Source organism: Pelodiscus sinensis, chromosome 8 (genome assembly GCF_049634645.1).
Source record: "Pelodiscus sinensis isolate JC-2024 chromosome 8, ASM4963464v1, whole genome shotgun sequence".
NCBI classification, from domain to species: Eukaryota; Metazoa; Chordata; order Testudines; family Trionychidae; genus Pelodiscus; species Pelodiscus sinensis.
The window spans coordinates 20,862,403-20,890,306 of record NC_134718.1 but is presented as its reverse complement, the minus strand read 5'-3'; the positions used below and the strand labels follow the sequence as shown (position 1 = coordinate 20,890,306).

At 48.8% G+C, this 27,904-nt stretch overlaps 1 protein-coding gene across 13 annotated transcripts in view; it reads right to left on the bottom strand.

Annotated features, from left to right (window-relative positions):
* Positions 1–27,904, bottom strand: part of CCSER2 (coiled-coil serine rich protein 2) — a 223,120-nt gene that overhangs the window by 176,459 nt on the left and 18,757 nt on the right. For 12 of the 13 annotated variants that reach the window (XR_012905578.1, XM_075934839.1, XM_075934840.1 and 9 more), the window contains one exon: positions 8,828–10,286. Coding sequence is in view for 12 of the 13 variants with exons in the window: in XM_014576094.3 (XP_014431580.2) it covers positions 8,828–10,286 (1,459 nt within the window). In the remaining variant the exon portion in view is untranslated. The remainder of the gene's footprint in view (positions 1–8,827; positions 10,287–27,904) is intronic. The other variant, XM_075934845.1, reaches the window with a different exon arrangement.

Genomic DNA, 27,904 nt, shown 5'->3' with positions numbered 1-27,904 from the left:
AAATAAGAGCCTGAGAGGAGGTGGGGAGTGGTGCTTCACATGCTATCAACAGGACTGCACTGGGGTGGGAGCAGAGTGTAAGCACCACTCCGCCCTCAGGCTCACAACTGAGAGAAAGAAATGGCTATGGCAGCAGCTTTTCTAAGCGGTGTTGGAGGGGACGTGCGGGGCAAGGAAGGAGTCTGCCTGAGGCTCCCTGCTGCATCCACGGGCTGGATCTAGTGGCTTAGTCGGCTGGATCCGGCCCGTAAAGTGTATTTTGCCTAGGCCTGATGTAAAGTGATCTGAATGGAAGTGGTAGAAATGAAAATGAAAAGTCTAGGGGGAAAAAAAATAACGTAACTTTTCCTCTCCTGCTCTTAAGATGTTATAAACTCAATATACTCACAAGTACCTTCTACCATCCCCCAATATTTTTCCTATTCCAGCTCTGTAACAATTCTAACAGAGTAAGAAATATTTCTTAAAAAACTGTGAATTACCAAATATGTCGGACCCAGACAGACCAACTTTCAAATGGCAGAATAGCAATACTTCTTAAGGAAATCTTGTCCAGCGAGATGCCCATTAATTAATGGAAGGATATGGGACATTAAAACAAATTAATAGCTGTGCCAAATAATTTATTTTGATGTAAACAAAATTAAAAGCCAAGTATCTGAAGGTTGTTTTCCAAGCACTATAGCAACCTTCCTCTACAAAGAACAAAAACAAAACCAACCCCCACCCGACTTTACAGACACTGATTATATTAGGCTAAGTTACATATTCCCTATACATTTCTGTAATAATACTATAATTGAACTGACTTTATATGTCCATGTTTACAGGAATTTACATGTGGCAGAGTTAATTTTTTCTGAACTTTTCTTAAATAGCAAGGATCAGAAATAATGAGTTGCCATTTTTGTTCTATTTACAGGAAACCTGCACAGGGCCAACAACACAGAACAGTTTTTCAAAGACAAGCAGTCCAAAACAAACCCCCACTAAGAGTTTAATTAAAAGCAGAGAAATGTAACTCTCTCTAATCCCAAGAGAGACAGATGTCAGGAAGTTGGGAATGGGAAAAGGGACAAGTGTAAGCAGAAGTCTACCATGAGTTCAGAGCCTCTTTTAATGAAACTAGCCTTGAATTGTGCTTAATGTTCCTCCCACAGCCATCTGTGGAGTACTTGAAGAACCATATATATTCCGCTCCAAGTAGTCTTCACATTCCCACCAGGAAGGGGAGAAGAAATGGGTTTGTTTCCCTTGTCATCCCTACTTCCTCTGAATGGGCCATTCACTCACCCAAAGATATGAGAAACTAGAACTACCATGAATTTATTCCTTAGTTTGAACCAATGCTTCTGGATTTAAACAAGTTTGTTTTAGAAATCCTGTACTATTCCAATGGTATCGATTATCTCCTTTGGTTGCGTGTATAAAGGGGTTTATACAATTTACTTGGGGGAAGGGGCATGCCATCTCCCTGGAAAGCGAAGTTACTCACCTCCGGTGCAGTAACTGTCGTTCTTCGAGGTGGTGTCCCCGCGGGTGCTCCACTATGGGTGCTGGGCTTGCCCCGGCGCCGCAGACGGAGACTTGTTGTTAGCAGTGTCTGGCCGGACCACGCATGTGCCGCAGGCTCGCGGCTTTCGCGCTCTTTTTGTCACGCGGTCCGGCCCCTCCGCCAGTTCCTCGAAACCGCCTCGGAGTCTGTAAGAGACAAGCAGAGAGAGAGAGAGAGAGAGAGAGAGAGAGAGAGAGAGAGAGAGAGAGAGAGAGAGAGGACTCCAAAGCGGGGAGGAGGGCGGGTAGTGGAGCACCCGCGGGGACACCACCTCGAAGAACGACAGTTACTGCACCGGAGGTGAGTAACTTCGCTTTCTTCTTCGGGGATGTCCCCGCGGGTGCTCCACTATGGGTGACTGCGTAGCGGTAGTCGCCGAAAGCGGAAGGAGGGCAAGGAGACCCTATTTATCCGCCGTGGAGAGCACCGCAGTCGCCACTGCCCCATCTGAATGAGAGAGAGAGAGATAAAACAATGCTTAGCGAAGGTCCCATGAGAGGACCAGGTCGCCGTTCTGCAAATGTCCTTCAGAGATACGCCTCTGTGGAATGCTGTAGATGTGGCCATGGCTCTAGTGGAATGAGCATGTGGTTGGGACGGAAGGGGCAACCCTCTTGCTGCATACGATTGCACTATGCATGCCGTTACGAGATTGGAGATTCTCTGGGAAGATAGGCGTTGACCCTTTGACCTGTGTGCCAGGGAGATGAATAAATGGTCCGTAAGCCTGAACGGTTTAGTACGATCTATGTAGAACGCTAAGGCCCTGCGGATGTCCAAGGAATGTAGGGCCACGTCCCGTGGCGAGGCATGGGGCTTCGGGAAAAAGGTTGGCAAGATGACTGGTTCATTAACGTGGAAATTGGAGACAATTTTGGGTAGGAACCTCGGATGTAATCGTAGGACTACCCCATCGCTACGGAAAATCGTATATGGTGGAATGGCCATCATGGCGGAAAGCTCGCTAACCCTGCGTGCAGAGGTTATTGCGAGCAGGAAAACCGTTTTCAGAGTGAGGTATCGTAAGGATACGGTCGCCAGAGGCTCAAACAGTGGCCTCATTAGGGTGTCGAGTACCACGTCCAGGCTCCACACAGGAGGGACTGGGTTGCGTGGTGGGTCCATATTGGTAAGGCCCTTGAGAAATCGTTTAGTCGTAGGATGGGCGAAGATAGAAACGCCATCTATAGGTGAAGTAAATGCCGATATTGCTGTGAGGTGCACCCTGATGGAGGCTAACGCAAGACCCTTGTTTTTTTTTGTTTTTTTTTTTTTAAGATGCAGTGCATAGCCCAGTACGGAGGAAATGGACGGACGTGTCGGATCGTGGTGGTTCGAGGTACACCAGGAGGAGTATCCGTGCCACTTGTGAAGGTAAGTTTCTCGTGGTTTGTCGCCTACTCTGTACTAGGACGTTTTGGACTGCGGCAGAGCAGAGAGATTCACCTGGGTTCAGCCAGTTAGGAACCATGCTGTTAGGTTCAGCATTTGTATCTGGGGATGTTTCAGGCGTCCTCGGGCTTGTGTGAGGTGGTCGTGGAGAGGCGGAAGGCAGATCGGTGTCCGCACAGAGAGGCAATGCAGGAATGGAAACCAGTGCTGGCGAGGCCAATCTGGGGCTATGAGGATTATCGTAGCCCTGTCCGCCTTCAGCTTCTGAAGGACCTTGGGAATGAGGTATGGGGGGAAATGCATAAAGGAGGGGTCCGCGCCAAGTCACGAGGAAGGCATCCCCTAGAGATGCGCGGCCCAGGCCCACTCTGGTGCAAAACTTGTGGCCTTTTGCGTTGGCGGGAGTTGCGAAGAGGTCCACTCGGGGAGTCCCCCAACGTTGGAAGATGTCACGTAGTATGCAGTCGTGCATTTCCCATTCGTGTTTTGAGTGGAAGTGTCTGGTGAGGAAGTCTGCAGTCACGTTTGTGATGCCAGGTAAGTAGGATGCCAAAGGAGTCACCCCGTGGCGAATGCACCAGTTCCAAAAGCGGATAGCTTCCGTGCATAGGGAACGGGAGCGAGCGCCGCCCTGGCGATTTACGTAGTACATGGCTACGATATTGTCTGTAAGTATCGTCACAGTGGTATTTCGAATGTGGACGAGGAAGGATTTACACGCGTTGAAAATAGCACGAAGCTCTAGAAGGTTTATGTGCAACCTTGCTTCTTGTAGGGACCATTGGCCTTGTACCGAGAGGGAACCCATGTGGGCCCCCCAGCCTAGGAAGGAGGCATCCGTTGTGATTTGGTGGAGAGGCTGCTGCGGGTGAAATGGTACGCCCGACAGCAGGTTTGTGTGGCTGGTCCACCATCGGAATGATTAAAGAACAGCCGGTGGCGGTGTAACGGGCCTGTGAAGATCGTATCTGGTGTGGTGGTATATGAGGCTCAGCCAGTGCTGAAGGGCACGCAGGTGTAGTCTGGCGTATTTCACGACGTACGTTGTGGCGGCCATGTGGCCCATGAGTCTGAGACATGTGATGAGTAGAACGGTGGGGCTCATGGTGATGGTGCAAATGAGGTCCTGGATGGCCTGAAACCTCTGCAACGGTAGGAACGCTCTGCCAGCGAGTGAGTCCAGATGGGCCCCAATGAACTCGATGTCCTGAGTGGGATGCAAGACGGACTTCTGCTCGTTGAGGAGGAATCCGAGCGATCGGAAGACTTGCATCGTGAGGTGAACCATGTGAGAGACCTCGTGTGCCGAAGCGCCTTTGAGCAGGCAGTCGTCCAGATAAGGGAAGATGAGCACCCCTTGGCGTTGGAGAAAGGCCGTGACCACGGATAGGACCTTTGAGAATACCCTGGGGGCTGAAGATAGCCCGAAGGGGAGGACCTTGTATTGAAAATGGTCCTTCGCCACGACGAAGCGCAAGAACCTTCTGTGAGCAGGGTGAATAGGGACGTGGAAATAGGCGTCCTGGAGGTCGAGGGCGGCAAACCAGTCCTGTGGATTTAAAATAGGGATTATGGCAGCTAACTGTCATTTTGAATCGTTGTTTTCTGAGATATTTGTTCAGACGACGGAGGTCTAGGATAGGACGCCAGCCTCCGGACCTTTTCTGGGTGAAGAAATAGTGAGAGTAAAAACCCCTGTTCCTGAAGTCCTTCGGAACTGGCTCTATGGCACCCAGAGAGAGAAGGCGGTCGACCTCTAGTCTGAGGAGAGTCTCGTGAGAGGGGTCCCTGAAGAGGGACGGGGTGGGAGGAGTGGTTGGTGGGATGGCTATAAGAGAGATAGGATAGCCGAACTGAACAATCTCGAGGACCCATTTGTCCGTGGTGATTGTTTCCCATTGAAGTAGAAAGGGTCTTAGACGGCAGTGAAACAGCTGGGTTGAACGATTCACGGTGCTGCCTGTGGTTGTGTGCTCGCCCTCGACCAACACATCAAATCTGTTGCTTGCTGTTGGAAGGCATGTTCCTTCTGCCGGTCAGGTTTTGGCGCTGTTGAGGCCTCTGGCGAGAACGCTGGTTGTTAAAAGGCCTCTGTTGTTGGTGCTGTTGTTGCCACTGGTGTCTAGTGTAGGGGTAACCATATCTGCGCTGATAGGGTGAGTACCGGCGTCTCTTTAAGGGGGGCGTATACATCCCCAAAGTTCGCAGGGTTGTCCGAGAGTCTTTAGAGGAGCGCAGGATTGCGTCCATGGTCTCTGCAAAGAGCTTATCCTTGTCGAAGGGTAAGTCCTCGACTTTTGTCTGTAGTTCCTTTGGAACTCCTGCCGCTTGAAGGAAAGAAGCTCTACGCATAACAATAGCCGTAGCGGCGGAACGAGCAGCAGTATCAGCCACATCCATGGCCATCTGGAGGGACGTTCTCGCTGATGTGTAACCCTCTTTTTGAATCGGGGAGGTGATCCATGAGGGGAGTGAGGCGTGAGAATGTGTCGAAGGTATGATTGGAGAGATGCACCGAGTAATTGGCGATTCTGAGGAGTAAAGTCGCTGAGGTGTATACCTTCCTGCCCAGGACGTCGAGCCTCTTTACGTCTTTATCAGAGCCCTGGTGTTTGAGGTGAGGGGCTCTAGATCTCTGTTGAGCTGCGTCAACTACCAAAGAGTTAGCCTGTGGATGGGCAGAGAGGAATTCCATGCCCTTTGGTGGCACGAAATATTTCTTGTCGGCTCTTTTGTTGGTGGGAAGGGCTGACGCTGGAGCATGCCACACCTCGTCAGCGAGTTCCAGGATGCCTTTGTCGAGAGGGATGGCGAGGCGTGAACTATGTCGGGGTTGGAGATTCCTGAAGAGCTTATGCTGCTTATCTTTGAGCTCTTGTAGCAGAATCTCCTGTGTAATAGCTACCCGCTTAAGTAATTCCTGGAATTAACAGAGGTCGTCTGGATGAGAGCTGTCGTCGGGGTTCAGTGCATCCTCTGGAGAAGATGAAACCGGAATGGAAGACCCCGAGATATGGAGCACGGAGGGAGTATGTTCCGGCTCTGAAGTAAGGGGAGCCGGGGTTGGAGAGCGCCTGCGTGCAGCGTAGTCCGAGACGGATCGTGGTCGGTAAGAGTAGTGGCTATGGGAATGCCGCGAGTCACGGTCGTTGCGATGGTAGGCGCCATGGCGCTGCGAACGGTCACCGGGGAAGCTAGAGCGGCTGCCGTACAGATAATGGTACGGGGAGCAGGGCAAGCAGGAGCGGAGGTGTGATGCCCTGGACAGGCAGGAGAGGCAGAGAGATGCCTGTACTGGTGCCTGCGATGGGGAGATGCAGCAGCCAGAAATGGGGAGGGCAGTCTACGAGGAGACCGGCACTGATGAGGAGACCGGCGTGGGGATCGGAGTGCCGGCAGAGGAGAGGACCGTGCCGGGGAGAAGAAGCGGGAGCGGGAGCAGCTGCGACGGCGTGGAGAATGGGGAGCAGCAGGGCTCTGGGGTAGCTGAGTTGCGGCATGCGCTGAAGCGCTAGCCGCTGAGTTGGTCGGCTGCTGGTGCGCTGGGGCAGGAGCGATCGGCAGCGCGCCTGCCACGGAACGGGTCGGCGCCGTGCAGCCCGGCACCGCACAGTGACTCGGGGTCGGTGCCGGGGCCGGTGTCGGAGCCGGTGCTGTGGTCGGGTCCGAGGTCACTCTCGGCACCGGCTCACGCTCGGCGCCGGAGGAGGAAGAAGGGGCGGCGCTGATACAGGCTGGGGAGCCGGCGTCTTTGAAGACTCCCGTGGCCGCCGAGGCAGGGGGACGTGGCTTTACAATGCCAGTCGTCCCAGGTGTCTCTGCCTGGTTCTCCCTGCCATTAAAGGCAGCTGGCAGGGACCTCGCTGGGGACAGGCTCATTCTCTCCTGGAGTCCCGGAGTAGGGGAGGAAGCCCGGCGCTTATGAGGCTGCTGATTAGAGTCAGCCTGCTGCAGTTGTTCAAAGAGGAACATACGGAGGCGCCTGACCCTATCCTTCCTGCCTCTAGAGGTGAGCCTTAAGCAGTGGGTACACTTTTGGGGGATGTGAGACTCCCCCAGGCAGTGAACACACTCTGCATGGCCGTCCGAGGCTGGCATTGCCTCCCAGCACGAGCCGCATTTTTTTAAGCCGGTCCCTGACATTCGCTGGCAGTCCGCTGCTTTTTATCTTTTGTTTTCTTGAACAGTAGGTGGTTGTTAAGGCTGATAGCCTGGTAATGGCTCTGGTCAGCTATCCTTTGTTCTTGTTATCTCAACAGTCTGTCTTTTTTTTTTTTTTTTTTTTTTTTAAAAGGTGAACGGAGCTATATACGGAGAAGCTGACAGGAGAACAGCTGAGAGGCGGGAGGTAAGCGGTCTCCGCTTTCACTCCCGATAGTTCTTTCTTTGTCCTTCCTCTCTTAAAAAAAAAAAAAAAAAAAGTTTCTTTCAACACTTTATGGGGAAAGAGGGGAGAGAGGGAGGAAAAGGAAATTTTATATACAAAGGAGTGAGGAGCGCGGTTACAAGCGTCTGCAGCCTGAGGCGGTGAAGAGGAACTGGCGGAGGGGCCGGACCGCGCGACAAAAAGAGCGCGAAAGCCGCGAGCCTGTGGCACATGCGTGGTCAGGCCAGACACTGCTAACAACAAGTCTCCGTCTGCGGCGCCGGGGCAAGCCCAGCACCCATAGTGGAGCACCCGCGGGGACATCCCCGAAGAAGAACTTATGATTTCCCTTAGGAGCACCTTGTAGATGCTATCACCTGGGATATCTTCCGTTCTATCGGTGCTAGATATATATAAGTTACAACTATGTGAAAAGGGACTGGGATCTCTTTTGGATATTGGAGACTTATACATTCATGTACAATATAGGCGGACTTGTTTGCCATTGGAGCCTTAACTTAAAATTGTTTGTGTAAATTCCTAAACATAAACATATGTTATCCTTGTGAATTTGATGTTATAATTCCTATGGCAAATAGCTCGCCATAAATTTATAAGCATGTATAGTACATTTATTTGTTAAAAGTGCTCTGAAGAGGTTTAGGATATTATATTAGACAACTGTTCAGTGCTCCCAGTTTTAGGAAAGAGAGCAGATCAGGACAAAGCAACACATGATTCTCAGTCTCATGCAGGATAACAGTCACTTATGCACACAGACTCAGTCTGTGATGCAATATCAGCTTTTTGGAGAAGAATATTTCCTAGCATATCGCAACAGCTCAAAAAAGAAATGAAGTAATACCATGGAAAAATAATAGAACAACAAGAGTTATGCCAATGGTGCAGATTTTTAAACTATGTTTAGCTTTAGTGAGAAGTGTCTGTCAGTTTTTACTGTAAGGAGTTTTCATTAGACTGCAAACAACATTTAATGGATCAGCATTTCATTGAATTTCTATCTTGTATTTCAGAATTATAAAATAAATTAGAGATTTACTGATACTACGTTTACTTCAATGTCAAAGATAAGCACACACAATTCACTCTTGAAAACCATCAACTAAAAGTGAAGGCCATTACTTTCTTTTTAAAAAAAAAAAATAAAAAAAATGAAGTGCCAAAGTCATCAGTTTGTCCCTTCTGAAGTACCTAAAACAGGATGGGAGATTTTCTTTTGGAGACAAACTCAATTTAAACCTTATATGGAGTAGTATTCCATGTCTGTATAGACAACCAGAAAATCCAATATCCAAGGCCTGGGATAATTTATTACTAATAATAATTTACATGTAACTCGAGGCAGCAACTAATTTGAAAATACAGAAAAATTAGTTTTATTTTACAAGGAGTTAGATACAATTAGGGATACTTGAAACCTGATTAGTATTTTAAACAAAGTGTTTCCTCGACATAAAGGGAAGTTAAAAAATAGAATGCAATAAAATATTTACCAGAAACATCGATATCCAGCCATTTATTGGTGTTACAATGAGACCTTTCACTTTTTTGGAGAGAAATGACTGGATCTACTGGCGTTGCACATCTATGTACTTTAACAGGGACTTCTTGCTTTGCTTGCATTGTTCTGTTTGCATCTTCTAAATCTATAAAGTCATCGCTGAAGTCTTCACTCAGGTCATTCTTCTCAGAAGAGGATAAGGAAGATATGGATATTTCATCCACATCATCATTCATACATATGACTTTTGAGCCATGGTTTCCCGGACTGTCATGGAGGGCTTCACCATATTCTATTTTTTGACTATCATTTTCTATATCTTTTTTCTCAGTGGTTTCATTGACACCTACTATAATCTCAGAGACCTTTGCTAAACAAATGTCAGTAGTTGTACTTTTGTTGTCATCCACAATGGTCTTTCCAGTAAACTGCTGTGTACTAGTTTTCAGTAAAGAAGGACGACCCATCCTATAGCCCAAAGAGGGTGGTGCCCTGGATCCATTTGAGACTGGCAGCTTCTTTAAACCAGAGGTTGATATACCAGTGTATGGCCTAGTAAATCCATACCTTAAAGGTTCATTTCCACTGGCTACATCCAACTGTTGTGTTTTTCTGGACAACAGAATAGACCTCTGAGATGCTCTAATAGCCAGGTGTTGTTTTTGATAAGGCCTTGTAAGATCTACAGCTTTATTAAAGGAATGTGATCTAGTTAAGGATGCAGCAGGGAGGAAAGAATTCTGAACAGAATGTGAAAAGCTTTGTGATCTAACCATTTTTTCAGAAGAAAATGATGCAATGTTATCTGTTGATTGTGCTAAACTCTCTCCTGAACTAGTCTTGGTGGCACTGGAGTTAATTTTACACCTCTGCAGGTCTACAGATGACCTATTTCCATAAAATCCATATAAACGTGATTTTGGATAACTGACTCCAGACAATGAAGTTCTGCCAAATAACGTACCTTTGGTGAATTTCACCGAACTAGACAGTCCAACCAAAGACTTTTGGTTTAATTCTTCTGTAGAGGATACAAACATGTTGACTTGTTTTGCTGCTTTTGATGCTATTGAAGAGGTGGTGAGCACATCTTTACCAAATCCTCCTTGTGATGGAGAATACTTCTCAGAATCGACTAGTTTTTCACTGGAATTTTGAGCAGAGTTAGATTCTCTACCGCTTTGATTATCAAGTTGATATTTATTTGATTTTTGCCAGTTAAAAGAAAAGGAAGACATGCTATCAGTGCCATTGTGCTTAATACAATTTTTACCAGGGCTGCTATGAGGATTCCCTGACAAGGTAACAGCTGTCCTATTTGTGATTGGCTGTAGGGTGCTCCCTAAAGATTTCGTTCCATATTTCGGTAATTTAGAAACCAACGATGTCTTGATACGAATTTTTTCTTCCATGAGCTGTTGGGTGCATTGGTCCTTGAAAGTTTCTTGAATCTGTGGAAATCAAAAAGGACAGAATATTACACCTGAATTAATTGCTCTGGAGATCACAATACAGCTAAAAATTATAAATGATGTTACACTTGGATGCCTAATTACACCAGAAAAATACAGTTTACCTACACATTTTTAAGAGATGCTCTAACTACATTTGGCTAATTGCACATTAGCAAATAGCAAACAAAATGTTTCAACTACAACCAGATAACTGTAAGCATCCTACTAAATGGGAGGGATCATTTGCAGTATTGCCAACATCAAGTGTTAAAACTCAGTGTCAAGTCACATAAAAACCCAATATTGATTAAGTGTTGCATGCCCTTTGGTTTTTTAAGTCTTTAAGATGCAGTTTTTAAAGATTTTTTTTTAAAGCAACAGAAGGCAGGCTAAAGCTATTTTAAAAAAATGAAAGCTCAGTTTCAGATACAATCATTTGATTTCAGCATCTGGAGCTTTATAAAAAAACCTCAAAATATCACAAGACCCATGAATGAGTCACCTGAATGGGTAACATTACTTGTGAGAAATCCAGAATAGATTCTGATAGATATTAGTTTTCTAAGCCTTCCTTGTTCGTCACCTGCCAGTCTTAGCACCCTAGTAGACTCCATACTGCATGGAAAACTATTCTGCTCTCCAGTTGGAAGTTAAATACCCTTGACTCTTCCTGATCAAATTTGTCTCTGGACTTCCTTAGTACACCACAGGAACAAAGCCATCACAATTCTTATACCGGTGGTCACCAACCAGGAGATCGAGATCAACCAGTAGATCTTCGAGCATCTGACAGGTGATTCTGACTGGTGTGGCTGGGAAGCTATCAAGTGCTGGCACTTCAGTTGCCCCTGACCACATTGTCCTGCTACTCTTGCACTCTGCCTTGGAGCTGCCCCATGGGAGCCTCCTGCTTGCTATGAAGGGTGTGGGAGGGAAAAGAGGGGGGTGATGATGTCAGGGTGTGCTTCCCCCCAGCTCCTGTACCCTGTCTCCACACAGAGAGAAGGGAAAGAAGAGAGCTTGCCAATGCAAATCTCTGTCACTCTCACACACTGTGTGTGTGTCTGTCATTCTCACAAACACACCGTCCTTCCCTCATCTCCTGACCCAACATGTACATGGGGGTGGGGTGTTGTTACTACTTTGACTGCTTGCAAAGTGGGTTCTTTTTGGTGTTTGACTAGTCTGTGCATTTCATAACTTTCATTTCTCTCTTATACAGGCAGTCCCCGGGTTACATACAAGATAGGGACTGTAGGTTTGTTCTTAAGTTGAATCTGTATGCAAGTCGGAACTGGCGTCCAGATTCAGCCGCTGCTGAAACTGACCGCCAGTTCTGACTTACATACAGAATCAACTTAAGAACCCCAAGCGTCCCCAAGTCAGCTGCTGCTGAAACTGATCAGCAGCGGATTCCAGGAAGCCCGGGGCAGAGCAACTCTGCCTCGGGCTTCCTGTAGTCAGCGCTGGTCAGTTTCAGCAGCGGCTAAATCAGGACGCCTGGGGCAGAGCAGCTGGGATGCTGCTGGGTTGCTCCAGTAGCGCCGCTCCTCGGCACTACTGGTCCAACCCAGCAGCACCCCAGCTGCTCTGGTCCTGATTCAGCCGCTGCTGAAACTGACCAGCAGCGGCTGAATCAGGACCAGAGCAGCTGGGGTGCTGCTGGGTTGGACCAGTAGTGCCCAGAGCGGCGCTGCGGGACCAACCGGCAGCACCCCAGCTGCTCTGCCACAGGCGTCCGGAGAAAAGCCTAGTCTGCTGGGGGGGGGGGGGGGGGAGCGTACTAGCTGCGCCCCCCCAACCCCAGCAGACCAGGAAGACACGGGCGGCGGACCGAGACGCACCGCGGTCCCGCCGCCTGGGTCCTCCGTGGGTTTGCTCCCAGTCTCCCTGGTCTGCTGGGGTTTGCGGGGAGCAAAGCCTCTGAGGACGCCGGCAGCGGGACAGCCGCGGGGCGTCTGGGCTGTCCCGCTGCCTGCTTCCCCCGCGGCTTTGCAAAGCCTCGGGGAAGCCGGCAGCGGAGCAGCCCAGGCGCGCCTGGGGTGCCCCGCTGCCCGACCTCCTCCGCAGCTTTGCAAAGCCTCGGGGAAGCCGGCAGCGGAGCAGCCCAGGCGCGCCTGGGGTGCCCTGCTGCCCGAGCTCCCCCGCGGCTTTGCAAAGCCTCGGGGAAGTCGGCAGCAGAGCAGTCCAGGTGCGCCTGGGCTGCCTCGCTGCCCGAGCCTGGACTGCTCCGCTGCCGGCTTCCCCGCGGCTTTGCAAAGCCGCGGGGGGGGGGGGGGGGGTATAGGGGCGGGGCTCGGGCAGCTCTGCGTCTTCCTGGTATGCAGACCAGGGAGACGCAGAGAAAGCCCCAGAGTACACGGGCGGCAGGACCGCGAGGTCCTGCAGTCCGTGTACTCTGGGGCAGCCCCGTTCGTAACTGCGGATCTGACATAAGTCGGATCCGCGTAAGTCGGGGACTGCCTGTACTTAAATTTAATTAGTTGAGTAGTGAGTTCTAAAACACTGAGCCTGTCATGGCTGGAGTAATTATCCCTCTGGCAACTGTGCTCCTGGAGGAGGCTGGCATGTCCCTGCAGCCCCTGATATGGTCAGAGGAGGGGGTCTCCATATGCTGTCCTTGCTTGCAGACATCGCTCCTGCAGTTCGCATTGATCAATAATGGAGAACCATGGCCAGTGGAAACTGTGGGGTTGGTGCTTGTAGATGAGGGGCAACACATGGAGTCATTGCTGTACATGCCAGCTGCTTTCAGGGATGGGGCAGGACTGGGCCTACCTTGGCTCTGCTGCTCCATCCCTGGGCAGCTGTCTGGCCACTTCCAGGGTGGGACTTGAAACCACAACTCTGCCCTCCCCAGGCAAGTGCACTATGCCCCTCAAGGACCCACCCCACCACCTACCTTCAAAGAGGCCCTTCTCCTGCTTTCCTAATGCAGGCGCCAGCTCTCATCTCTGGGGCAGCCTGTGTTGGCTGCCCAGCCACTGCCTACATGGGTGGAGGGGAATGAGATCAAGCCATCACCACCCTGTTCTCCAGAGGCTGATGCCCTATCCCTGAGTTCACTGGAGATCCCACCGCACTCCACCCCACCCTCTGCAGGTCCCTTACCTTGTTTCACAAATGCTGGAGACAGCTCCATCCCTAGGGAAGCCTGGGTTTACTGTCCAGCTCCTCCCAGGGTGGATAGGACTCCAGACCACCACTCTGTGCTCCCCAGGCAAATACCCTAACCCTAAGCCATTCCAGAACCTAACCCACCTCCCTACCTTCAGTGGGTCTCTTATTCTGCCATACTAATACAAGAGCCAGCTCCATCCCTGGGGTATCCTATGCTGGCTAGCCAACTGCTCCCCGGGTGGGTTGGGCTCAAGCCCACCACCCTGTGCTCCCAGGCAAATGTCCTATCCCCTAGTCCACTCAAGAACCCATCCCACGCCACATTCAGGGTATCCCTTATCTTGCCTTCCTGATATGGGAGGCAGCTTGATCCCTGCAGCAGCCTGTGTTGGCTGTCCGGCTGCTGCCTGGGTGGGGTGGGGTGGGGGCGGGGGCCAGGGACTCTAGTCCACCACACCCTGTGCTCCAGACACTGATGCCCTATCCCCTAGGCCAGTGGTCCCCAATGCAGTGCCTGTAGGTACCATGGCGCCTGCCGGGACATTTATGTGCACCCGCCGAGTGACCAGGGCCAGCCCAGGCCATTCTTGTGCCCCAGGCGCAGGCCCCAGGTACCCTGCAGCCGCAAAAGGTTGGGGACCACTGCCCTAGGCCTCTCCAGGGCTCATCCCACCTCCTGAGGGACCCTTATTCTCTGCTGGCTGTCTGGAGGGACACAGGGCTCCGCGAGATTGACAGACTGGAAACATCGATAGGTACAACACATACAATCAGTGGACCACTGGGGGCTCTGCATAAATTTTTACCCATGTAAAGGACTCCGGAGCCCAAAGAGTTTGAGAACCGCTGCTATAGAGTACATAGTGCCTATAAATAGCAGTCCACTAAAAAGCAGAACAAAGGTCCCTATGGTTCAGTAACAAGAACACTAAGTACCTCATTCAGTATTTCAGAGCTTTGACCAGCATAAGCAGCCGCTCAAAATTGCAGCACAAATGATGGCAACTCTGTACATACTTGGCTAATGGGTAGTGAATGAAACAGCATGAAAGGCAAAGTTCAAAACTGTGAATATGTTCAGGACAAAATTGCACCAGAATTAAGAGCAAGAGTCAGAGAAAAAAGAACAATGTTCTGAAGTACAGGTACTGAGCTCACAAACCGGAACAACATGCTATTTTAATTCTGTAGTATACTCTCTAGTTCAGGACTTTTTGATTGCTTTTGGTAAGGAAATAATGCTTTTGTGAGAGACTTTGTGAATGAAAATAAATGACAAATTATGTATTGGCCATGCTACCCTCGGGGTCCGATTAGTCCCAAATGAGGGATTTTACCCGACAAGGGAGGTCATTGCTGGACCCCTGCCACTAGCACCCTGGCTCAGCTGCTGGCCCCCCAGCTGGTTCGCCACCTCCTGCTGGGCCCGCTGCCATGCCAATCCCACCGAGCAGGCGTGTGCACCATGTTGGGATTCCAGGATCCACTGAGCACCTACGCACTGTCTCCCCCAACCTTGCTGGGTGGCCCTGCCACCACATGCTGGGCACCATCAGCTTGTTGTGGGAAGCCAACTCCCCTGCCAGTGCTGCAGGGCTCATTGCCACTGGCTCTCCACCAGGATTCTCTGGTCCCGCAACATCCGTGCCGGACCACAGATGTTGCCGGACCAGAGAATCCCAGTTCAGAGAGTTTCAACCTGTATTTTAAGAATAATTTGCAAATCGCCTGCATAACTCTCTCACTCAACTCCCTGCCTGCCCCTCCACCCTGAAAGAAGAGGTTCCTTTCAGTTTCAATTTGTCACATGCTTTGTACTAGACATTCTCTCCCACCCCTGCAAGCAATTTCAATGCTATGGGACATACCGTATATACTCGAGTATAAGTCGACCCGAATATAAGTCGAGGCACCTAATTTTACCCCAAAAAACTGGGAAAAAGTATTGACTCGAGTATAAGCCTAGGGTAGGAAATGAGGCAGCTACTGGTAAATGTAAAAAATGAAGATAGATAGCAGGTCTAGCCCCGGAAGTCGGGGCGAAAGCTGCTCCGGTGCCCCTGGTCTGCTGGAGACCGTCTCCAGCAGACCAGGGGCACCGGGCGGGTTCCCGCGCTTCTGAGGCTTTGCCAGAGCAAAGCCTCAGAGGCACGGGACCCCCCGCGGCTGCGGCTTCAGTCCGGGAGCCTGTGGTCTGCTGGGGACGGTCCCCAGCAGACCACAGGCACCCAGATTGAAGCGGCAGCAGCGGCAGTTCCCCGCGCCTCTGAGGCTTTGCTCTGGCAAAGCCTCAGAGGCGCGGGACCCCCCCGCGGCTGCGGCTTCAGTCCGGGAGCCTGTGGTCTGCTGGGGACGGTCCCCAGCAGACCACAGGCTCTCGGACTGAAGCCGCAGCCGCGGGGGGTCCCGCGCCTCTGAGGCTTTGCTCTGGCAAAGCCTCAGAAGCGCGGGAACCCGCCCGGTGCCCCTGGTCTGCTGGAGACGGTCTCCAGCAGACCAGGGGCACCGGAGCAGCTTTCGCCCCGACTTCCGGGGCTAGACCCGGCTAGACCCGGCCAGCGGCAGAGACGCGCTGAGCCCGCCCGCCTCAGTTTTCGAGATGCTGACTCGAGTATAAGCCGAGGGGGGCATTTTTCAGCACAAAAACTGTGCTGAAAAACTCGGCTTATACTCGAGTATATACGGTAATAAGGAAAATGTGATAAAACAGTCAAAAATTTGTCAATCCTTTTAAAGCCCCATTTTACCTATAAAACAGCTTGTTTATATGACTTTATGACTCAGTATACATCTGTCTACACAGCTGGAGCCCAGGCTCTAGGACCATATATGATGGGAGAATGACAGAGCCCCACAAGCCCAAGTCAGTTAGTATAGGCCAGCCACAGGTTTTTCTTTGCTGTGTAGACATGCCCACAGATACCCCGTGGCAAAGGATCCTCTGTTCCCTGTAAATATTCACCTCCTCAAAACCTAGGGTTGTGCCAGGACAATTCTACTGGACAGTCCAGTATTTGCACTTTGTCCGGTATTCTCTGATTTTTTTCCAGCTGCACACTGGACTTCAGCCTGGCATGGGCGGGAGAAGCAGCTGGAAGGCGGGGCCACGATCGGTGCTAGGAGCCTGTGATTGCGCAGAAGCCTGGCGGGGGGGTGGCTGGGACTCCCAGCCACTCCCCCGGCCCTTGCCAGGCTTCTGCGCAATCACAGGCTCCCAGCACCTATGGCGGCCCCGCCTCCCAGCCTGGGAGTCCCAGCTGGAAGGCAGGGCCACGATCGCTGCTTTGGGCACTTCAGAAGCCTTGTGGTGGTGGGGGGAGTGGCTGGGAGTCGCAGCCACTCCCCCCACCCCTGCCAGGCTTCTGCACAATCACAGGCTCCCAGCGCCGATTGTGGCCCCACCTCCTAGCTTGGGAGTCGCAGTTGGGAGGCAGGGTTGCAATTGCTGTTCTGGGCGCCCCAGAATGGAGGGGGCTGCTTATCCCACGTTTCTTTTTTTTTTTTTTGCTCAACCAAAAAAATACGTGTCTGGTATTTTTTGAGAGACCATCTAGCAACCCTATCAAAACCTGACAAACTCACTACACCAAACACATCTTATAGGTTATTTTTCTATAAACAGTAACACGCAAAGGTTATCTTCAGAAAGCTCATAACTTGTCAATAATCACTCACTGCAGCATGTATATGAGGGTTACATTTAAGGAATAATATCTTTATACTGAAACTAGGGGGCTGTGCATCCTGCTCACTACACTTGCTAACTCCCCTCTCCCCCAGTGCGTATGCAGCCCTGGTTCTCCCCCCAGCTGCTGGGGAGGGCCAGGCTGAGGTTGTAGAGTGGCAGCACACAGCTGCTTCCCCTCCACCCCAGCTGCTAGGCCAAGGCTCTCCCTTTCTCCAGCCACCAAGCCAAGGTCACACCAGCCCCAGCTCTCTCCCCCTCCTCCTACATCAGCTCTCCTCACCCCGGGCAGAGACTACACCTGATCTGGCTCTCCCACTCTCCCGGCCGAGGCCACGCCAGCCCCGGTTCTCTCTCCTTCCCCCCAGCTGCCAGGGAGAGCTGGGCTGAGGCCCTCTCTCCCCAGCCACCGGGGAGAGGTGAGGCCACAGCATGGCAGCGCTGGCTGTCCCCCTCGCCATTGGGCTGAATCAAGGCAGCCCTGGCTCTCTTCCCAGCCACTGGGGAGGGCTGGGCCAAGGCCACGGCAGCCTCAAGAAAGGCTGAGGCAGTGGTTTGGCATCCCACGGCTGTCCTCCTGGAGCACTAGGGAGGGAGGAAGCAGGGGGCTATGCAGTGGTACGCAGAGCAATGTGATGACATTACTCTGTTGTCCTATAGGAAAAATTTAGGCCAAGGAAGAAAAGTGCTCTATGGCCCAGAGTAGAAATTACCGGTAGTCACCAGGAGATAATGTGTCTCAATGATGGCTCATTCATTTCACCCCTCCCAGGCAACTGGTGAGATTATGCATGATTCTATTGTCTATTTTTGTCACATACCAGAATAGTCAGTCAATGAAAAAGCCATGAGAAGTAAGCAAGCAAGCAATTCCTCTTAAATATAGAAGGAAAAAAAAAGCTCTACAACAAGACAGAGGTTCAGCCCACCTGCAAAGAGACATGCAATACTGATTCCAGTACGGAAAGGCAATCTGAGGGAAAACCCAGACAGAAAGGCACGCTTTCATGTACATTTGTATCCTAGTTATCAATAAAGCAGCCAGCTTCTCAATAGACTGAACTTGGAGAGGAAAAAAAAAATCTAGTTTATTAGCTAAAGTTAACCATTGGTGAAAGTAAATGTGGTTAAAAAAGAAAACCCAGGAAGAAGCATTTTGAACTTCTTCTCTTTTAACATAAGAAAGCTGGACTAAATAGAGAAAGCCAAATGTAGTCTCTGAAATGTAGTCTCAGTCATAGGCATGCACACACAGATCTCATATTAGCTTCCAGGACACAAGAATCAAATCATTGCCTTAAAAACAAAGGTGATTTGAATAATACAATTAAGAGATACACTTGATAAAGCATACCTGGTTGCTAGGTGTTTTAAAACAACTAAGAAAAGAAACATTTAAGAACACAGGGAAATTCCATCTCTGGGATACAACCTAAAGTTACATATGGAGAGGAGGCACATGGACTTAGCACAGAGAAATTTAACCAAACAACAAAACAAAGAAAATGTCTATTTAGATTCAATCAAGTTATTTCATTTCCTATCTACTCACAGATCTGTGCTTCAAGGTCCAGACCCTTTCCATGCCCAATATTCTTTGAAGGCATGGTAGTTCTGCCTGCTTAGCTCATCTTGTTCTCCCAAATCCTGGCTTAAAAATCACACAAAGAAGAAAAAGCAAGCAGGGTTTCTTTAATTTCAAATCTCAACACCTTCCCCCATTGGCTCTCCTGGTTACCTGCCATCACCTCCTAGCTACCTGAATTTAATCCTTTGGTTACTGAATGCTGGGATGTTCAGAAAAAGCCAGCACTCCTCCTATCCATCATATTAGGGTACACTTCACTTTTGGATGCAGAAGACCTGGGTATTCTATGAACAGCTAGTGTCAGGAGCTGGACATCCCAGGGGAATTATTCAAGAGACTACAGGACTAGGCCACACCTATTTTTCAATTGCCTGGACAAGGAAGAAACTGGAACATAAGTACAACAACAAAAAACTTTTAAGTTATTTATTGGCATTACGACCATCAGAATGGCATTTTAAAATCTGGGGTACACATCACTTTTATATTTACAAATTATGGATACAACTAGTAACTGGTTAACCAGTTTCCCAGGAAGCATCACCCTTACCAAGAGCTGTCCAACAGCAGCACCTCCACATGCAGGGGGTCAGGAGCAAGAGCCAGCAGCCCCCTGGGGACTGCTCCAGATGGGCTAAAGCAGTTCCTCCTTGGATTCCGCTTAATTAGTCAACTGGTTAAACTAACCAGTTAGCTGATTTAATAGGGATGTAAAATCCCAGTTCAGATTAGATAAATGGTCAACTATCCAAATTGGCATTAGAAACAATAAATAATAGATATTGAATACTGATCATCAAAGTAGGTGTCTGTGTTACTCTTTCGGCCACCTCCCTCATAGAAATGAGGGACAAACTATCAAATTAATCCCCAGCCATGCATTTACTATACTTTCTACTTACTGTGTCCCAGATAATAAAATGTAGGTCACTCTAAAAATAAATCAGTTTTGTATTTTAACTGTGCATACCATGCATTCATTAATTATCAGGAAAAAGATAGTTCATTTATGAAAGAGAAATTTTTAAGTGAAACAGTATTTTTAATATTTCATAAACTAAAGAGTCCCTAACTCAGCAGCTGTGAACAAGCTTGATCAACAACTCAATCAGCCTAAAGATGCTGCCAGAGTATATAGATTTTTTTTTAAATAAAGGGATAAAAATCTGGAGGTAATGGTAGCAATATGCAAGAAACTAAAGTCAGGATTGACCATGGGATTTTTGGTCTTCGTAACAAACAGGTTATGAAAAGATGATTTTGGGTTATTGCTAGAACAAGAGAGGAGAAGGGGAGTGGAGAGTGGGAAGGGTGAAAATGGGTGAAAAGATACTTATTTTGACCCTTCCCTTTCTCTTTATTCAGGACTAATAAAGCAACATTGTGTTCTTGGAGCCAGACTGCCTTTCATATGTGCATAAAAAATTGATAGCCATAAATAATTGAACTGTATACTTCTAAACAATTTATGTATGACAGTGCATCCAACAAGTTCCCTTTCCGTTAGGGAATTACAAATGATACATTCAAAAGTGAACGGGATTGAAATTCTCAGCCTAACTCTGTATATAGTAATGTTTCACAGCTAAGAGAAAGAAAACCTGTACAAAATGGTTTGAGTTCACTGTGCAGCACTAGCTCATGGAGATTGTATTTTGAGACTGAATGACATGAACTATGCACATTTATCTTTGAGTCTCATCTTCCAGATAAAGGAATGACATAGGTAAGTCACACTGAAGATATAACCAATTTTCAAGAAAAGTTTTATTTGCTCAGAATATTTTTAAAACTTTTAAACAAAATCAATGAAACATTCAGAATGTTCCATTTTTGTTTATGTATATTAACTGTTGATTTGCAGAATGCAACAATTTTTTTGTATCAGCAAACAGAATCCAGGGTTTACAATGCCAAAATTGAGAAATAATATGTTTATAAAGTAGGAAACATAACCAAAAATCTGGAAATGTTAAACAAATATATTTTAAAAGATATCCAAGAAGTTAAAATATTTCTGTAACAAATCCCAAACATCTCTATTTATTGATTTTCTTCGTTTGCTTAAATGAAGAAACCACACCCCAAAGACAAGGGCAAATATAATAGTCCCCTCCACTACCTTTGACAGCGAGAAAAACACTGACAAGAAAAAAGTAGGATTCATGTCAACAAGAAATTTGAGAACATGAGGGACAATATAAAATTTCATACCTTAAAGAAAAAGGAGAAATATTATGTCTCTTTCTCAATGCCTACAACTAGAAGACTTATCCAGTGGTGCCCAGCTTCTCCTTCGAGTCGACAGGAAGACTGCGCAAGCTGCCCACTAGCTTCTATCCAGGGCTGGCTGGGAGGCAGTGTGTGTGGGGGGAGCGGGGGTAGATGGGGATGAAGGTGGTGGTGGTAGACAGCTCTGGGGGAGCTGGTGCATGCAGGGAGCCCACATCAGTTCCCACATGCCCTCCTCCCTGCTGCCTCTAATAATACATGTAACCGTGAAGGTTAACCAATGAGCCCAGGCTTATCGATTAATCATGTTCATGGATACATGTTAACATCCCTAGTCCTGGCACAACCAAACCCTAACTTTGCTTTAAATTAGAATAAGAGGAAGCAGAATACCAAATTTGATGGTCCTTGCTTTCACCTTTTAGGAGGAATTCTTGAACAAAAATAATCACAAATGGACAGACACACATTTCTAAAATATATAGCAGATTAATACAATACTACTCTTCAAGATTTTGGGGAAGCTCCTCACAATAAGCTCTATAAGGATCACCATAAAACAACTCTTGAGTACAGATTCCTAAACAAAATAATGTGCTTAATCAGTCCATGGAAGGCCTACTTGTTATAAAGGTATCACACCTGCCTTAATGTGTGTTTCTGAAAAACAGTTATAACAAAAGTGCAGTAGCTATACTTCTAACGTGTATTCAGTGCCATGTGAGACATTAAGAAAGCTTACAAATTTACTGTTTTATTCCTGTTCATGCTGCAATGCTTGAGAGAGAAAATAATGTTAGTGATACAATCCTGAATTCTAGTCAGTTACAGGCAGTCCCCGACTTACGAGGATCCGACTTATGTCGGATCCGCAGTTACAACCGGGGCTGCCCCAGAGTACACGGACTGCGGGACCTCGCGGTCCTGCCGCCCGTGTACTCTGGGGCTTTGCTCTGCGTTTCCCTGGTCTGCAGACCAGGAAGACGCAGAGCAAAGCCGCGGAGGGGCTCGGGCAGCGGGTTAGCCCCGCTGCCCGAGCCCCCCCCCCCCCCCCCCCCCGCGCGCGGCTTTGCAAAGCCGCGGGGAAGCCGACGGCGGGGCAGCCCAGGCGCGCAAAGCTTTGCAAAGCTGTGGGGGGGCTCGGGCAGCAAGGCAGCCCAGGCCGCCTGGGCTGCTCCGCTGCCGGCTTCCCCGCGGCTTTGCAAAGCCGCGGGGGAAGCCGGAAGCGGGACAGATCAGACGCCCCGCGGCTGTCCCACTGCAGGCGTACTCAGAGGCTTTGCTCCCCGTCTCCCTGGTCTGCTCAGGGAGATGGGGAGCAAAGCCGTGGAGGACCCAGGCGGCGGGACCGTGGTGCGTTTCGGTCCGCCACCCGTGTCTTCCTGGTCTGCTGGGATGGGGGAAGCGCAGCTAGTATGCCCTCCCCCCCAGAAGACTAGGCTTTTCTCCGGACGCCTGTGGCAGAGCAGCTGGGGTGCTGCCGGTTGGTCCCGCAGCGCCGCTCTGGGCGCTACTGGTCCAACCCAGCAACACCCCAGCTGCTCTGGTCCTGATTCAGCCGCTACTGGTCAGTTTCAGCAGCGGCTGAATCAGGACGCCTGGGGCAGAGCAGATGGGGTGCTGCTGGGTTGGTCCAGTAGTGCCGAGGAGCGGCGCTACTGGAGCAACCCCTGCAGCACCCCAGCTGCTCTGCCCCAGGCATCCTGATTTAGCCACTGCTGAAACTGACCAGCGCTGACTACAGGAAGCCTGAGGCAGAGTTGCTCTGCCTTGGGCTTCCTGGAATCAGCTGCTGATCAGTTTCAGCAGCAGCTGACTTGGGGACACTTGGGGTTCTTAAGTTGATTCTGTATGTAAGTCAGAACTGGCGGTCAGTTTCAGCAGCGGCTGAATCTGGACGCCAGTTCCGACTTACATACAGATTCAACTTAAGAACAAACCTACAGTCCCTATCTTGTACGTAACCCGGGGACTGCCTGTATACTTCTACAAGCTCACTGAAGTCAGTGAGATTGGCCAAGTTCAGCCAGCAAAATCTTTATTAATGATGGTCATGCACAAAACATGATAATCTACCTTTAAAATTTATGTTGTATATGCAAAGAGGACAGTTAGAAATGAAATTTTAATTGAAAAGTGTGCACACTGATAAGGCTCTTAATTCTTAATCATGGATTTCAATCGGTTTTAAGACTCAGCATCACCTTTCAGATTAGAACTGCTTTTTAATCAAATTGTGAAATGAGAAAATGTGCTCACTGAGAGCAGGTCTAACTAAAAGCTAAGGATGATATTGGAGGCATGAATCCATATGATGATGCTTTAATTAAACTTCAGATTATTCTTATGTCACACTTATGCTACACTTATATTTTGAGCAAGTGAGAAAGCTAGTGATTGTAGTATTTTATTTAAATATTTTTACCCCGCCTTTCTATTTAAAATATTTAAGGTGGCTTACAGGAACAAACAAAAAAAAATACAAATATATATAAAAATTTAAAATATGAGAGTTTAAAATATGAGACCTCAGAGGGACATAACCAGCTAAAAACATATAGAGGGGAGGAACACACATACCGACTCAAACTTTAATAAAAGCACGAGTAAAAAGGTGGCTTTAGCCTGACGCCAGAACAACACTAGCGTTGGCGCCATGCAAATATCCCAAGGAAGAGAATTCCACAGCCTGGGAGCAAAAGCTGAGAATGCCCTGTTCCGCGTAGATGTTAATCTTATCTCCACAAGTGGGGGAACATGAAGCAAAGCCTCCCCAGCTGACCTCAATACCTGGGCAGGTTCATATGGGAGAAGACGGTCCTTCAGATGCCCCGGACCCAGCTCATTTAAGGCTTTATAGGTCATAACTAAAACCTTAAATTGTGCCCGGAAATATACGGAAGCCAGTGCAGCTGCCGAAGCACTGGCATAACGTGCTCCGTATAACTTAGTGTTGGTTAAAACTTGAGCAGCCACATTCTGGTCCAGATGAAGTTTCCAAAGGCTCTTTAGAGACAACCCTACATAAAGTGCATTACAGTAATCCAGTCGGGATGTAACAAGAGCATGGATCACTGTGGCCAAGTCATGTTTGTTCAGTAAGGGTCGCAGCTGGCGGATTAAACGAAGTTGCCCAAAGGCACTCCTGACCACCGAAGAAATCTGATTTTCAAATGTTAAAAAAGGATACAGGAGGACTCCCAAGCTGCGTACCTGTTCTTTCAGGGGGAGAGTAACCAAGTCTAGAACAGGTGCCATGCCACATTCACGCACAGATGGCCTTCTGATCCATAGGACCTCAGTCTTATCTGGGTTCAACTTCAGCTTATTTGACTTCATCCAAACCATCACTGCCTCCAGACACCAATTTAGATCAGTAATTGCCACACCTGGTTCTAATATCCCAGGGAAATAGCGTTGGGTGTCATCTGCATATTGATGGCACCGTCCTCCAAAACTCCTTATGACCTCTCCCAGCGACTTCATGTAGATATTAAGCAGCATAGGGGACAAGACGGAACCTTGCGGGATCCCATTGCACAATCGCCACGGGGTCGAATAGCATCCCCCTAGCTCCACCTTCTAAAAGCGTCCTCACAAGAAGGACCGGAACCATTGCAAAACAGTGCTCCAATACCCAACTCCATCAGGCATCCCAGAAGGATATCATGGTCAATGGTATCAAAAGCCGCTGAGAGGTCTAGAAGAATCAACAGGGATGCACTCCCCCGTCTATCTCCCGGTGTAAATCGTCTACCAGGGCGACCAAGGCTGTTTCAGTTCCAAAACCAAGCCTAAAGCCAGACTGAAATGGATCTAAGTAGTCTGTTTCTTCCAAGAAAGCCTGGAGTTGCAACACCACCGCCCTCTCAAGTACCTTGCCCACAAAGGGAATATTAGCAATTGGGTGATAGTTATTTAAGTCATGAGGGTTCGGGGAGGTCTCCTTGAGTAACGGTTTTATCACTGCCTCTTTCAAGGCAGCAGGAACCATACCAGATCTAAAAGACGCATTAATAATCCCCTGGACCCAGCCAGTTATCCCTTCCCGGCTAGATTTAATAAGCCATGAAGGGCAGGGGTCAAGTGAGCACGTGGTCGGTCGCACTCCTCCAAGCACCCTGTCCACATCCTTAGTTTGCAATAGCTGAAACTGATCCAGAGGAAAAAAATTGGGTGGTGCACTCAACACATTCTGTGTCCCACTAACACAGCAACCAGAGTCTAAATCCAACCGGAGGTGGGCGATCCTATTAGCAAAATGCTTTGCAAACAGATTGCCGGGGGCCAAAGGCTCCTCTATTTCATCACAAGTGCCAGACTGCAACAGGCCCTGTACTACTCGAAACAATTCCGCTGGGCGGCATCGTGCGGACGCGATACGGATGGAGAAGTAGCTTTTCTTCTCTGTCAGCACCGCCACAGAGTAAGCTCACAGCTCAGCTCTAACCCGCAGCTGATCAGACTCAGCTCTAGTTCTCCTCCAGCGGCATTCTAGCCGTCACACAGACTGTTTTGCTGCCATCAGCTCCCTAGAAAACCAGGGGGCAAACTTGGCTTTACTGGTCCGAAGAGGGTGCTTAGGAGCTACCTCGGTGTTCCATGTATCAACTAGGGTATCTACAGGACCATTTGCCATAATGGCTGAACAATCCCTTAGGGACCTCAGAAAACCCTCCAGATCCATCAGCCTCCAAGGGCAGATCATCTTAATTAGTCCTCCGCCTCTGTGGAGGGGAAGGTCAGCAGATGGTCTAAACTTGACCAGGTAGTGATCAGTCCATGACAAAGGGAGTGTGGCCACATCCTTTATCCCAAGAACTCTATCACCCTTAGTCCAAAAATCCAAATTGAGCGTATGACCTGCAACATGTGTTGGGTCGGTTATTTCTTGGGATAATCGTAGGGTGGTCATGGTATCCATAAAATCTTGGGCTGTACCAGACAAAACAGCCTCCGCGTGAATATTAAAGTCCCCCAAGACCAAAAGCCTCGGCGTCCTCAATGCCACGTCCAAGACCACATCGGCCAGCTCGAGCAGAGCATCTGCCGTAGAGCAAGGTGGGCAGTACACAAGCAGCATACCCAACCTATCCCGGCCTCCCAAAGTCAAGTACAGACACTCGAATTTGACACTTTGTTGGACTACAACCCTACCCAGTGAGATAGTATCTCGATAGACAATTGCTACCCCACCTCCCCGACCATTAAGCCGCAGCTGATGCTGTACTGAAAACCCAGCCGGGCACAAATGGGAAAGGTCAACGCTTCCCTCCACTCTCAGCCAGGTCTCAGTGATACAAGCCAGGTCAGCCCCTTCATTCAGAATTAAATCGTGGATGACAACTGTCTTCTGGGATACTGACCTGGCATTCAGCAACGGCACCCTGATGGCCAGGTATTAAAGTTCCCAAAATTTTTAAGGCTGGGAATAGGACCGGAAAAAGGAATAGCACATAACTGTCTAAACCTCATTCCCCTTGGCTGGCCACTCCAGATCTTACTTCCGTATCTTTCCCTACTTGTCACAACTGCCACAATGCCATCTGAGCCCTCCTCCTTAGGCACCCCATCTGTGCCAAACCACATACTGGCGGTGGGGGGGGGGTCGGTACCAGAACAAACATACACCTTCAGTTTGGGTAGCTAAAGGGAATTTCCTTTCACCAAGAACCCTCACTTGCCCTCCCTGCTCTCACCAGGGACTGAATAGGCCACCACACAACCAAGTGTGCTGCTCTCACCAGCACACACACACACACACACACACACACACACACACACACACACACACACTCAATTACAATCGACCATCACAGCACACACCCTTGCCCTTGGTCTACCCCCGAAGGACTTCCCCAAAAGGGCAGCCCCCTTTTGATCGCCCCGAAGGGGCGACCCGCCAGCAGTGGGCCACCGCCAGGGGCGGCCGCCTGGTTTTAAGGCTGCCCCTGGTAATGGCTGCAGGCAACACTTGCAGCTGAAAGGTCTGAGCCCTAACAGGCAGGCCTCTCACTCAGGAGCTAGGTGATAACAGCTGTGCAGCAAGAGCTCTAGTATGCAAGAATAACATCTTGTTTTAGGAAAGAATTCTCAAAGAGATTCACCCATATGTAAATAGACAAAGTTAAAACATTTATAGAAATAAAGGCTGTTCCACATGAGAATCCTAGGGTCAGTCAACAATAGGGCTTTATTAAAATTCAATAAGCTAACCAAACATTATTATCAGTGCAGTAACATACAGATGTGTGATCACAACCATGGGTCATGAGATATAAGGCAATGAATTTTCATCACTGAATGCATGATGTGTATGGATTAGGGATGTTAAATTTAGTTTAATCATCTAAATTCCATTGACTAGTCAATAAGCAGGAGAGCTGAAGCAGGGTTAGCTCCTAGCCCCAGGAGCTCACCCCGCTGTGTGTCTGCCTTTTAAATGCAGAGCTCTTAATTCATTTAAAGACTGAAGCGCAGGGGGGGGGGGGGGGAAGGGCGCGACCTGATGTGAGCCAGGACAGCTGATTCCCAGCTCCCACCAGGTCCCCACTCTGCACGTCAGCCTTTTAAATGTATTAAGAGCCAGCTGGCTCTTAAAAGGCTGGTGCGCAGTGCAGACCCACCCAACATTGGCTTCCCCCCCCCCCCCCCCCCCCACCTTGCTACCTTCATAGCGGTTAATTAAACGAAAAAAATCTGAAAAGGTTTCAGGATATTCCACCATTGCAGAAAGGCATAGCCCAACAAAAATATCAAAATTCTAATTATAGTAATTTAGATGTCTAGCTTAGTCTGGAGCTTTTCGATTACTACAACATGTTTGCCCTACTTTGGCTATTCAAGTTAAAAAAAATAGCTCAGCAGTGATATGCATATCGATTCACCAGATGTTCGGTGTATCAATGACAGTGAAAGTACCCAGAGGTTTGTAAATTATAATCCAGTATTTGGATTTATTTTCCAAATTAAGCTTGAACAACAAATGCT